At 46.5% G+C, this 12,631-nt stretch overlaps 1 protein-coding gene across 1 annotated transcript in view; it reads right to left on the bottom strand.

Moving 5' to 3' along the window:
• Positions 1-5,657, bottom strand: part of trpm5 (transient receptor potential cation channel, subfamily M, member 5) — a 133,839-nt gene extending 128,182 nt beyond the window's left edge. Inside the window, exon 1 of the mRNA XM_086007635.1 lies at positions 5,463-5,657. Coding sequence (XP_085863761.1) covers positions 5,463-5,489 — 27 coding nt within the window. The 5' untranslated portion in view covers positions 5,490-5,657. The remainder of the gene's footprint in view (positions 1-5,462) is intronic.
• Positions 5,658-12,631: the final 6,974 nt, after the last annotated feature.

Here is a 12,631-nt window from a genome sequence, read left to right as displayed (position 1 = left end):
GAGTGTCAGCCTAGATTTTTATGCTCAAAGTCTCTGGAGCAAGACTTGAACCCACATTCTTCTGACTCAGGCAAGAGTTGAACCACTGAGGCAAGGGTGACACCTTAAGCATTGGATGTTAACAGTACCAGCTAGCAACATATGGGGGAACAGATGAGCTACAGCTATATGGAGAACATCACAGGATGGTGAGATGAGAACATCTCAAAAGTGAATCAATTCCTTGATGCATCCTGAGGTTATATGATTACAAGTGACTGGTAAGACCATATCTCTAAAATGATGGCCCAGATTTTGCGGTTAGTAGCGAAGGAATGTCGCTCGCCGTTCATCTCATTGGCAGCTGCCCACAAAGTTTTCACGAGTTTTGGAGCGGAGACTTGCTCTAATTGGGCGTCTGATCCAGCGTGGCGCCCTCTACAGGGCATCTGTGGCATGTGTGAGCAAAGAAAGAAACAGCGAGGCTCTTCAACCAATCAAATTGAAGAATCCTCAGAGACATGCAGAGTCTAAACCAGGAAGCATAAAGCAGGAAGTATAAATTAGATTTAAATGATGTACAAAAAGTGGAATAAAAATTGGAAAAGACAGATGAGATTAAGAGAGTGAGGTAAAAGAGTTAGGCAGAAATTTTTTTTTAAAATTATTTTTAATTTTAACTTTTTTTTAAACTCCAACACCTCTGAAGAAATGAGACTCCACACTTGCTAAATTAAGTTTCAGGGCCAGAGAAGTTGTTTGGCAGTAATTATCAATTATCACACCATTAAAGATTCACTTACTTCTGAATGCACCAGGCCAAACATTTTATGGCATCTTTAGTGGGAACTAATGGGCAAGTACTTCAAGTTCCTGCCATTGCATTGATTTCAGTGCTGAGTCTACTGGCGAAAACGGTTACAGCACATCCTGTGGAAGAGTGGGGTATATTGGACCGCAAATTCCGGATTTCTGTGTTTAAATGCGCATGTGCAGATGCCGCAAGCTGTTGTGCAATTTTCTCCATAATAACAGTGAGCGCTGAAAGCCTCACCATTATTCTCAATGCAAAATCTGGGCCAATATGTATGTTATCTTTATAAGGGGCATTCATGCATTAGAGAAAACTCAGATCAACATGAATCCACTCCCTTGCTATTGACTCCTTTCTTTCCCTGGAGAACCAGTGGATGTGGTGTATTTGGATTTTCAGAAGGCCTTTGATAAAGTCCCACATAAGAGGTTAGTGTGCAAAATTAAAGCACATGGGATTGGGGGTAATATAGTGTCATGGATTGAAAATTGGTTAACAGACAGGCAACAGAGAGTAGGAATAAATGGATATTTTTCAGGGTGGCAGGCGGTGACTAGTGGGGTACCACAGGGATCAGTGCTTGGGCCCCAGCTATTCACAATACTGTATATATCAATGATTTGGATGAGGGAACCAAATGTAATATTTCCAAGTTTGCTGACGACACAAAACTAAGTGGGATTGAGAGTTGTGAGGAGGATGCAAAGAGGCTTCAAGGCGATTTAGACAAGTTGAGTGAGTGGGCAAATACATGGCAGATGTAGTATAACATGGATAAATGTGAAGTTATCCACTTCGGTAGGAAAAACAGAAAGGCAGAGTATTATTTAAATGGTGCTAGATTGGGAAATGTTGATGTACAGAGGGACCTGGGTGTCCTTGTACACCAGTCACTGAAAGCAAACATGCAGGTGCAGCAAGCAGTTAGGAAGGCAAATGATACGTTGGCCGTCATTGCAAGAGGATTTGAGTACAGGAGCAAGGATGTCTTACTACAGTTGTACAGGGTCTTGGTGAGACCACACCTGGAGTACTGTGTGCAGTTTTGGTCTCCTTACCTAAGAAAGGATATACTTGTCATAGAGGGAGTGCAACGAAGGTTCACCAGACTGATTCCTGGGATGGCAGGACTGTCGTTTGAGGAGAGATTGGGTCGACTGGGCCTGTATTCACTAGAGTTTAGAAGAACGAGAGGGGATTTCATTGAAACGTATAAAATTCTGACAGGGCTAGACAGACTGGATGCAGGGAGGATGTTTCCCCTGGCTGGGGGGTCTAGAACGAGGGGTCACAGTCTCAGGATATGGGGTAGGACATTTAGGACTGAGATGAGGAGAAATTTCTTCACTCAGAGGGTGGTGAACCTGTGGAATTCTCTACCACGGAAGGCTGCGGAGGCCAAGTCACTGAATATATTTAAGAAGGAGATAGATAGATTTCTAGGCACAAAAGGCATCAAGTGGAATGGGGAGAGAGTGGGAATATGGTATTGAGATAGAGAATCAGCCATGATCATATTGAATGGCGGAGCAGGCTCAAAGGGCCGAATGGCCTACTCCTGCTCCTATGTTTCTATCTCCTCAGGCTGAAGCAGACAGTTCAGAACCTCAGTATTCTGTTTGAGCCCCTGCTAACGTCCACCTCTGCAGTACTACCCATCTCCACCCTACCACAGCCCCTCCACTGGTGAAAACCTCATCCACGTCTTTGTCACCTCCACACTCAACTATTCCAATGCTCTCCTTGCCAACTTCATAATCGCCACCCTCCAACCTTTCTAAAACTCTGTTGCTTATCTGTGAAACACCTTCAGACTTTTGTTTATGGTAAATACAAGATGCTGTTATACCACCCAGACACTACGAAACAAGACACCACGAAACAAACTGAATAGCCATAGCCACTCTCCTCATTATAAAGAACAGGGCAATTTACTTCTTAAAGTAAATCAAACTCTACAAGTCCTCCAGGCACCTAAGTCAGTCTAAAATAAACCTATGGCCTGTGTACGATAGCAAAATACTGCAGATGCTGGAAATCCGAAATAACAACAGAAAATGCTGGAAAAACTCAGCAGGCCAGGCAACATCCGTGGAGAGAAATTAGAGTCGACGTTTCGGGTGAACCCTTTTTCAAAACTGGAAAGGAAATAAAATAGATCGAAAGGCAGGGCTGGGACAGAACAAAAGAAGTGAAGAGACATTAAGAGGTATTCAAAACGAGACGAGGTGGTGATAGGACTAGTGGAGACAAAAGACAGCTCAGATTAGGTGTGAAATGTTCTGGCAGAATATGACCTGTGTATGTGGATTTGTCCTAAACTCAGGTGGAACCTTGACTCCATCCCATGGCTGCACGCTAAATGTCAAATTTATCACACCAGTAACCTATATGTTGAATGAGGTGCTATAGGGATTGTGAAATATGCAACCAGTCCCTCTTGATAATGGAATCTGAATAGGGAGATTGCACAAGTGCACTTTAACAAGGGCTGGGTTTTCAGTTCTCTTTATCTTTCCCCAAGGTAAGAATGTTTTTCAGAAAGAAAGGACAGGTTCAGCTCAGTGCAAATCAGCAGATATTAATGGTATTTTGATCAGTAAGAATTAGTTCATGACTATAAAACCATCTGTACTATACCCTCTTGCAAGAGGCATGGCCTTAGCAGGGGAGGAGAAAGAAAATTTGGGGATAGTACAAAGGCTTATAAATCTGGTCACACAGCGCCCATTTTTCAGGTGCAAACTGGCCCACTAAGCTCCCAATACGGCAGACAGGAAGCACGCGTGTATTTTCACCCATCATATTGGGGAGGAAATGAAATCGGCATCCAGGGTGCACGCCTGAAACAGGGATTGGTCCCTTTGCATATGCAAATAAGGGGGCAATGCCTGTTTGAGGCCCCTATTACAAGATAGGTTCGCCCTGAGGCAGCTGGTGCCAATGCCATCTGCACTCAGTAAAACCAGACCACGGGACTGCCTGCTACCAAAAAGGAAAGCTTTTCAAATTTGCTTTCCTCCCCCCAGCCTCCTATCCACCCCACCCCTACAGCCTCCGATCCCAACCCTCCCACCAGGCCTCTGATCCTAATCCCCCTCCACCACCCCCCGGGCTCTGAGCCCGGTCCCTGGCCTGTGATCCTTCCTCCTCCACCCCTGAACCCTGGTAGTGCCTCCAGCCTCACTCTTCAAGCGCAGGGCATGCACCCACACACGCCCAAAAATGGGTTTGCCTGTACTTTTGACCCCAAAAAGTCCTCTTTTGCTTTGTTTGTCTCGGGACGATTGTGGCAGATGTAAGCAGGGTTCCTCACCACAAATTGCTGGGGGTTTTAGGCACTAATAATGGCGGGTGTCATTATTTTTCCATATTGGGCCAATATGTTATATGGAAGTGAAATTGCTCCTATGGATAATTTTACTGGAAACATGAGTACAGGATAACTTCTTCAGCAAAGTTTTGAGCTGCAGGAATTTTACCCCTCGTGACTTCTGCTAAACATATAAATAGTTGGTTAAGAAATGCTATAGGAGCACACTCTTTATGGAAAACTTCAGCTGTGGCTCAGTGGGTAGCACACTCGCCTCGGAGTCAGAAGGTTGTGGGTTCAAGTCCCACTCCAGAGCCTTGAGCACAAAAATCTAGGCTGACACTCCAGTACTGAGGGTGCGCTGCACTGTCAGAGGTGCTGTCTTTCAGATGAGATGTTAAACCAAGGTCTCGTCTGCTCTCTTATGTGGATGTTAAAGATCCCATGCCACTATTTCGAAGAAGAGTAGGGGAGTTAGCCCTGGGGTCCTGGCCAATACTTATCCCTCAACCAACATCACTAAAACAGATTATCTGGTCATTTTCACATTGCTGTTTGTGGGAGCTTGCTGTGTGCTAATTGGCTGCTGCGTTTCTCACATTACAACAGTGACTACACTCCAAAAAAGTACTTCATTGGCTGTAAAGTGATTTGAGACGTCCGGTGGTCGTGAAAGGTGCTATATAAATGCAAGTCTTTCTTTCTTCAGATATTCACTACAGCAAAAAAGGGAATGATTTTCCTTTACGAGCCTTCAGGTGAAATTCCTGCGTTAACCCATTTGAAATAAAGGACTGTTTATTGTATCACACAGATGGAACTTTTATGCAAAGGCTTTTCCCAGCGCAGTGACAGAGGGAATGACACTCTTGTGAGAAAGACAAGTGTCGCTTTACATTGGGGCTTGGGTCTGTTCATTGATCATCAGTAATAAAGCCGATGAAAAGTCAAACCCGCACCTTCTCTGCCAATACACAGAAAGTCTGGCGCTTCCAGGGTACAAAGTGTGTTTTTAATCGGTGTGGGAGTACCCCAGCCGTATCTATATACCATTCCACTGCAGAAATCGACAGCAAGGGACCCGGCAACAACTACAGAACCGCTCCCAATGTAAAGGGACTTAACTGGCGGCTGCCACTTGTTGAGTACATCGGGAGTCCTTCTGTTTATGATGGAAATTTCAACTAGGTACCACTGCATATCTTCGTCACAGTGTCCTGGATCTCATACAATGCTGTCCTGTGCCTGTAATATACTGTCTCTGTTACAGGTTCTCTATCATTCATGTTCCTCTCATCCTTTGAAAGGATGGCACTTTAAAAAAAAATGGAATTAGACATGGCTAAAGTTTCTCACCTGCTGCAGTTGCTCGGTGCCGGCCATCTCGATTCTTCAGCAATTTCTCTCCCCACCCTATTCAGGTCAGCCAGTCTTTTGACTTGTTCACCCAGAGCCGCCTTTTGAGTGATGTTCAGAGCCCTCCCCCGGGGCCAGGCTCAGCAGCAAGCTTCTGACCGCCAGCGTGCACTGGGCGCGTTTCATGCCGCTTCCTGTTCGAATGTTTCAGGGGAAAGTTTGACGCCTCCAGCTCTCATTATCTGATGGAGAACTGAGAGTGACAGCAGCTTTCGGATGAATAGGCAAACCATAATGTCGGGAAGTTGAATCCATGCTTCTATGATCAGGTTACTGAAGGGGTAACAGAAAAGATAGACTTCCATTTATATAACGTCTTTCACGACCTCAGGACGTTTCAAAGTGCTTTACAGCCAATTTACAACAACAACTTGTATTTATATAGCACTTTTAACGTAGTTAAACGTCCCAAGGCGCTTCACAGGAGTGTTATAAGACAAAAAAAAATTGACACCAAGCCACATAAGAAGATATTAGGACAGATGAGCAAAGGCTTGGTCAAAGAGGTAGGTTTTAAGGAGCATCTTAAAGGAGGAAAGAGAGGTAGGGAGGCAGAGAGGTTTAGGCAGGGAATTCCAGAGCTTAGGGTCTAGACAACGGAAGGCACAGCCATCAATGGTTGAGTGATTATAATCAGGGATAGAGTCATAGGTAGAGTCATAGATTTATACAGCACAGGAAGAGGCCCTTCGGCCCATCGTGTCCGCGCTGGCCATCAAGCCCTATCTATTCTAATCCCATTTTCCAGCACTTAGTCCGTAGCCTTGTATGCTATGGCATTTCAAGTGCTCATCTAACTGCTTCTTGAATGTTGTGAGGGTTCCTGCCTCTACCACCCTTTCAGGCAGTGAGTTCCAGATTCCAACCACCCTCTGGGTGAAAACGGTTTTTCCTCAAATCCCCTCTAAACCTCCTGCCCCTTACCTTGAAACTATGCCCCTTGGTTATTGACCCCTCTACTAAGGGGAAAAGTTCCTTTCTATCCACCCTATCTATGCCCCTCATAATTTTGTACACCTCAATCAGGTCCCACCTCAGCCTTCTCTGCTCTAAGGAAATCAACCTCAGCCTGTCCAGCCTCTCTTCATAGCTGAAGCGCTCCAGCCCAGGTAACATCCTGGTGAATCTCCTCTGCACCCTCTCCAGTGCAATTACATCCTTCCTATAGTGTGGTGACCAGAACTGCACGCAGTATTCCAGCTGTGGCCTAACTAGCGTTTTGTACAGCTCCATCATAACCTCCCTGCTCTTATATTCTATGCCTTGGCTAATGAAGGCAAGTATCCCATATGCCTTTTTAACCACCTTATCTACCTGTCCTGCTGCCTTCAGGGATCTATGTACATGCACACCAAGGTCCCTCTGATCCTCTGTCCTTCCTAGGGTCCTACCATTCATGGTGTATTCTCTTGCCTTGTTAGTCCTCCCAAAATGTATCACCTCACACTTTTCAGGGTTAAATTCCATTTGCCACTGTTCTGCCCATCTGACCAATATCGTCCTGTAGCCTGAGGCTTCCCTCCTCGCTATTTACCACCCCACCAATTTTCGTGTCATCTGCGAACTTACTGATCATACCTCCTACATTCATATCTAAATCATTAATATGCACTACAAACAGCAAAGGACCCAGCACCGATCCCTGTGGTACACCATTGGACACAGGCTTCCAGTCACAAAAACAACCTTCGACCATCACCCTCTGCCTCCTGCCACTAAGCCAATTTTGGATCCAACGTACCAAATTGCCCTGGATCCCATGGGCTCTTACCTTCTTGACCAGTCTCCCATTCGGGACTTTGTCAAAAGTCTTACTGAAGTCCATGTAGACTACATCAACTGCACTACCCTCATCCATACACCTAGTTTGTGGTTTATAGTTTACAGGGTGTCTGTGGTGTAGCAGGGACTGCTGGTAAACAAGGGCCCTTCAGTATATCATTTAATTGTAGTGTAATTGGTGGGATTGATTTAATTTAATTTGAATTAATTAAAGGGTGAGTCATGGCAGGACAGCTCGGCGCCATAGTATGCTCCTCCTGCACTATGTGGGAAATCAGGGACACTTCCTGTGTCCCTGACGACCATGTGTGCGGGAAGTGTATCCAGCTGCAGCTACTGGCAGACCGCATTGCAGTGCTGGAGCTGCGAATGGATACATACTGGAGCATTTGCGATGCTGAGGATGCCGTGGATAGCACGTTTAATGAGTTGGTCAGACCGCAGGTAAAGGTTGCACAGGCAGGAAGGGAATGGGTGACCACCAGACAGAGTGGTAGGTGCAGGCAGGTAGTGCAGGGGTCCGCTGTGGCCATCCCCCACTCAGACAGATATACCGCTTTGGATATTGTTGGGGAGGATGGCTTACTGGGGGAAAGCAGCAGCAGCCAACTTCCTGGCACCATGGGTGGTTCTGCTGCACAGGACGGGAGGAAAAAGAGGGGTAGAGCTATAGTAATAAGGGATCCTATTCTAAAGGGAATAGATAGGCCTTTCTGCGGCAGCAAACGTGACTCCAGGATGGTATGTTGCCTCCCTGGTGCAAGGGTCAGGGATGTCTCAGAGTGGCTGCAGAACATTTTGGAAGGGGAGGGTGAACAGCCAGTTGTCGTGGTGCATATAGGTAAAAAATGGGATGAGGTCCTAAAAGCTGAATATAGGGAGTTAGGAGGTAAATTAAAAAATAGGACCTCAAAGGTAGTAATCTCAGGATGGCTGCCAGTGCCACATACTAGTCAGAGTAGAAATAGAAGGATATTTCAGATGAATACGTGGCTAGAGGAATGGTGCAAGGGGGAGGGATTCAAATTCCTGGGACATTGGAACCGGTTCTGGGGGAGGTGGGACCAGTACAAACCGGACGGTTTGCACCTGGGCAGGACCGGGACCAATGTCCTAGGGGGAGTGTTTGCTAGTGCTCTGGGAGAGGGTTTAAACTAAAATGGCAGGGGGTTGGGAACCTGAGCAGGGAGACAGAGGAAAGGGAAACAAGGATAGAAGCAAAAGACAGGAAGGAGAAAAACAAAGGTGGCAGTCAGAGAAATCAAGTGTTTAAATCAAACATGGTCACAGTAAATAATAATTCTAAAAGGTGTAAGAGTGTTAAAAAAAACAAGCCTGAAGGCCTTGTGTCTTAATGTGAGGAGCATTCGTAATAAGGTGGATGAATTAGCTGCGCAAATAGAGGTAAACGGATATGATATGATTGGGATTACGGAAACATGGCTCCAGGGTGATGAAGGCTTGGAACTCAACATCCAGGGGTATTCAATATTCAGGAAAGATAGGCAAAAGTGAAAAGGAGGTGGGGTAGCATTGCTGGTTAAAGAGGGGATTAACAAAATTGAAAGGAAGGATATTAGCTCTGATGATGTGGAATCTGTGGCCTAGAAATTCAGTTAGGCCCCGCCAGCTCGCTTGCGCCCAGAAGTTACCGCTGGGCGCGGAGCCACTCGCGCCCGTCGGATATTCAGTTTCAGCGCCCCAAGTCGAAGATGGCCGCTGTTCAAGGGTGTGGCCGCCCCCGCTTGGGGCGCTGAAACTGAATTTCGGCGCGCTAGTTGTCGCAGCGCCACCCGCTGCGGAGCGGCAGGCTGCGGTACTGCAGGCCTTCCTCCCTCTCTTAAGGGGGAGGTGCCTGCAACAGCGAGATCGCCGCTCGCTAGTGCCGGCAAATGAGCCCGGCACCACGGAGAAGTGCCGGGCTCCCGGAAAACAGCCGGCAATGCCGCGGGGGGGGGGGGGGTGGAGGAGGCCGGGGAAGCAGGTGCGGGCAGGCAGCCGCTGAAAAAGCGGCCGGCCGCACCTCCACCTTAACTCGCCCCACTAAGGCTGCAGTACGGCCCCGGTCTCTGAACGTTGTTTGCGGCCGCTACGGAAGAGGCGGCCGCTACTCAATATGGCGGTCGGGCTGGTATCGGGGCGGTAGCGGGGCACTGCGCACACCGATGACGTCATCGGTGGCGGCGCAGCGCTACTGGCTAACGCCGCCTTTACCGCAGCGCTGAATATCGGCGCAACCTCATCAAGTGGCGCAGAAGCCCTCTTTGGGCGAAAACTGGGCGCAAAGCCTCCTGAATTTCTAGGCCTGTATGCGTAGACTGAGAAATACCAAGGGGCAGAAAACGTTAGTGGGAGTGGTATACAGACCCCAAACAGTAATGCTGAGGTTGGGGATGGCATTAAATGGGAAATTAGAGACGCATGCAATAAGGGCACAGCAGTTATCATGGGTGACTTTAATCTACTTATAGATTGGGCTAACCAAATTAGTAACAATACTGTGGAGGAAGAATTCCTGGAGTGTATACGGGATGGTTTCCTGGACCAATATGTCGAGGAACCAACTCGAGATCAGGCCATCTTAGACTCGGTATTATGTAATGAGAAAGGATTAATTAGCAATCTTGTTGTGTGAGGCCCCTTGGGTCGGAGCGATCATAATATGATAGAATTCTTCATTAAGATGGAGAGTGAAGTAGTTGACTCAGAGACTAGGGTCCTGAATTTAAATAAAGGAAACTACAATGGTATGAGGCGCGAGTTGGGTAGGATTGATTGGGGAATGTTACTCAAAGGGTTGACAGTGGATAGGCAATGGCAAACATTCAAAGATCGCATGGATGAACTACAGAATTTGTTCATCCCTGTTTGGCATAAAAATAAAACAAAAAAGGTGACTCAACCGTGGCTAACAAGGGAAATTAGAGATAGCATAAGATCCAAGGAGAGGACATACAAATTGGCCAGAAAAAGCAGTAAACTTGAGGATTGGGAGCAGTTTAGGATTCAGCAAAGGAGGACAAAGGGATTAATTAAGAGGGGGGAAAATAGAGTATGAGAGTAAGCTTGTAGGGAACATAAAAACTGACTGTAAAAGCTTTTATAGATATGTGAAGAGAAAAAGATTGGTGAAGTCAAGCGTAGGTCCCTTGCAGTCAGAATCAGGGGAATTTATAATGGGGAACAAAGAAATGGCAGACCAATTAAATACATATTTTGGTTCTGTCTTCACAAAGGAGGACACAAATAACCTCCCAAAGATGTTGGGGATCATAGGGTCTAATGAGGGGGAGGAACTGAAAGAAATCAGTATTTGTAGGGAAATGGTGTTAGGGAAATTGATGGGATTGAAGGCCGATAAATCCCCAGGGCCTGATAATCTACATCCTAGGGTACTTAAGGAAGTGGCCCTAGAAATAGTAGATGCATTGCTGGTCATCTTCCAAAATTCGATAGACTTGGGAACAGTTCCCATGGATTGGAGGGTAGCTAATGTTACCCCACTATTCAAAAAAGGTGGCAGAGAGAAAACGGGGAATTATAGACCGGTAAGCCTGACATCGGTAGTGGGAAAATGCTAGAGTCCACTTTAAAAGATGTAATAGCAGAGCACTTGGAAAACAGTGACAGGATCAGACAAAATCAACATGGATTTACAAAAGGTAAATCGTGCTTGACTAATCTACTGGAATTTTTTGAGGATGTAACTGGTAGAACAGATAAGGGAGAACCAGTGGATGTGGTGTATTTGGACATTCAGAAGGCTTTCGATAAGGTCCCGCATAAGAGATTAGCGTGTAAAGTTAAGGCACATGGGATTGGGGGCAAGGTACTGACTTGGATAGAGAACTGGTTGGCAGACAGGAAGCAAAGAGTTGGAATAAACAGGTCTTTTTCCGAGTGGCAGACAGTGACTAGTGGGGTACCGCAGGGATCGGTCCTAGGACCCCAGCTATTCACAATATATATAAATGATCTAGATGAGGGAACTAGATGTTATATCTCCAAGTTTGCAGATGACACAAAGCTGGGTGGGCGTGTGTGCTGTGAGGAGGATGCCGAGAAACTCCAGTATGATTTGGACAGGTTGGGTGATTGGGCAGAAGCATGGCAGATGCAGTATAATGTGGATAAATGCGAGGTTATCCACTTCGGTGGCAAAAACAGGAAGGCAGATTATTACCTAAATGGCAATAGATTGGGAGAAGGGGAAGTGCAACGAGACCTGGGTGTCCTTGTGCACCAGTCGCTGAAGGTAAGCATGCAGGTGCAGCAGGCAGTTAAGAAGGCAAATGGTATGTTGGCCTTCGTAGCGAGAGGGTTCGAGTACAGGAACAAGGATGTCTTGCTACAGTTGTACAGGGCCTTGGTGAGACCACATCTTGAGGATTGTGTGCAGTTTTGGTCGCCTTATCTGAGGAAGGATGTTCTTGCCATGGTGGGAGTGCAGCGAAGATTCACCCGACTGATACCTGGGATGGCAGGAATGACGTATGAGGAGAGATTGGGTCAATTGGACTTATACTCGCTGGAGTTTAGAAGAAGGAGAGGGGATCTCATTGAAACTTATAAAATTCTAACAGGACTAGACAGACTAGATGCAGGAAGGATGTTCCCGATGGCCGGGGAGTCCAGAACCAGGGGTCACAGTCTAAGGATAGGGGGTAAGCCATTTAGGACAGAGATGAGGAGGAATTTCTTCACCCAGAGAGTGGTGAACCTGTGGAATTCTCTACCACAGAAGGCAGTAGAGGCCAATACATTAAATATATTCAAGAAGGAGTTGGATATATTTCTTAAGGCTAAAGGGATCAAGGGGTATGGGGAGAAATCAGGGACCGGGTACTGAATTTGGATGATCAACCATGATCACATTGAATGGTGGAGCAGGCTCGAGGGGCCGAATGGCCTACTCCTGCTCCTATCTTCTGTGTTTCTATGTCACCCCCTTGAAAAATTCAATCAAATTGGTTGGACATGATCTCCCCCTGACAAAGCCATGCTGACCATTCTTGATTAATCCTTGCCTCTCCAAGTGGAGACTAATTCTGTCCCTCAGAATTTTTTCCAATAATTTCCCTACCACTGATGTTAGGCTCACTGGCCTGTAATTCGCTGGTTTATCCCTACTACCCTTCTTGAATAATGGTACTATGTTAGCTGTCCTCCAGTCCTCTGGCACCTCCCCTGTGGCCAGAGAGGTTCTGAAAATTTGTGTCAGAGCCCCTGCAATCTCCTCCCTTGCCTCAGCAGCCTGGGATACATCTCATCTGGGCCTGGGGATTTATCCACTTTTAAGCCCGCTAAAACCGCTAGTACCTCTTCCC

This window comes from Somniosus microcephalus, chromosome 15 (genome assembly GCF_052327205.1).
Source record: "Somniosus microcephalus isolate GS21.2 chromosome 15, FLI_Smic_1.0, whole genome shotgun sequence".
In the NCBI taxonomy this organism is placed as follows: Eukaryota; Metazoa; Chordata; class Chondrichthyes; order Squaliformes; family Somniosidae; genus Somniosus; species Somniosus microcephalus.
This window is presented reverse-complemented; position numbering and strand designations above follow the sequence as displayed.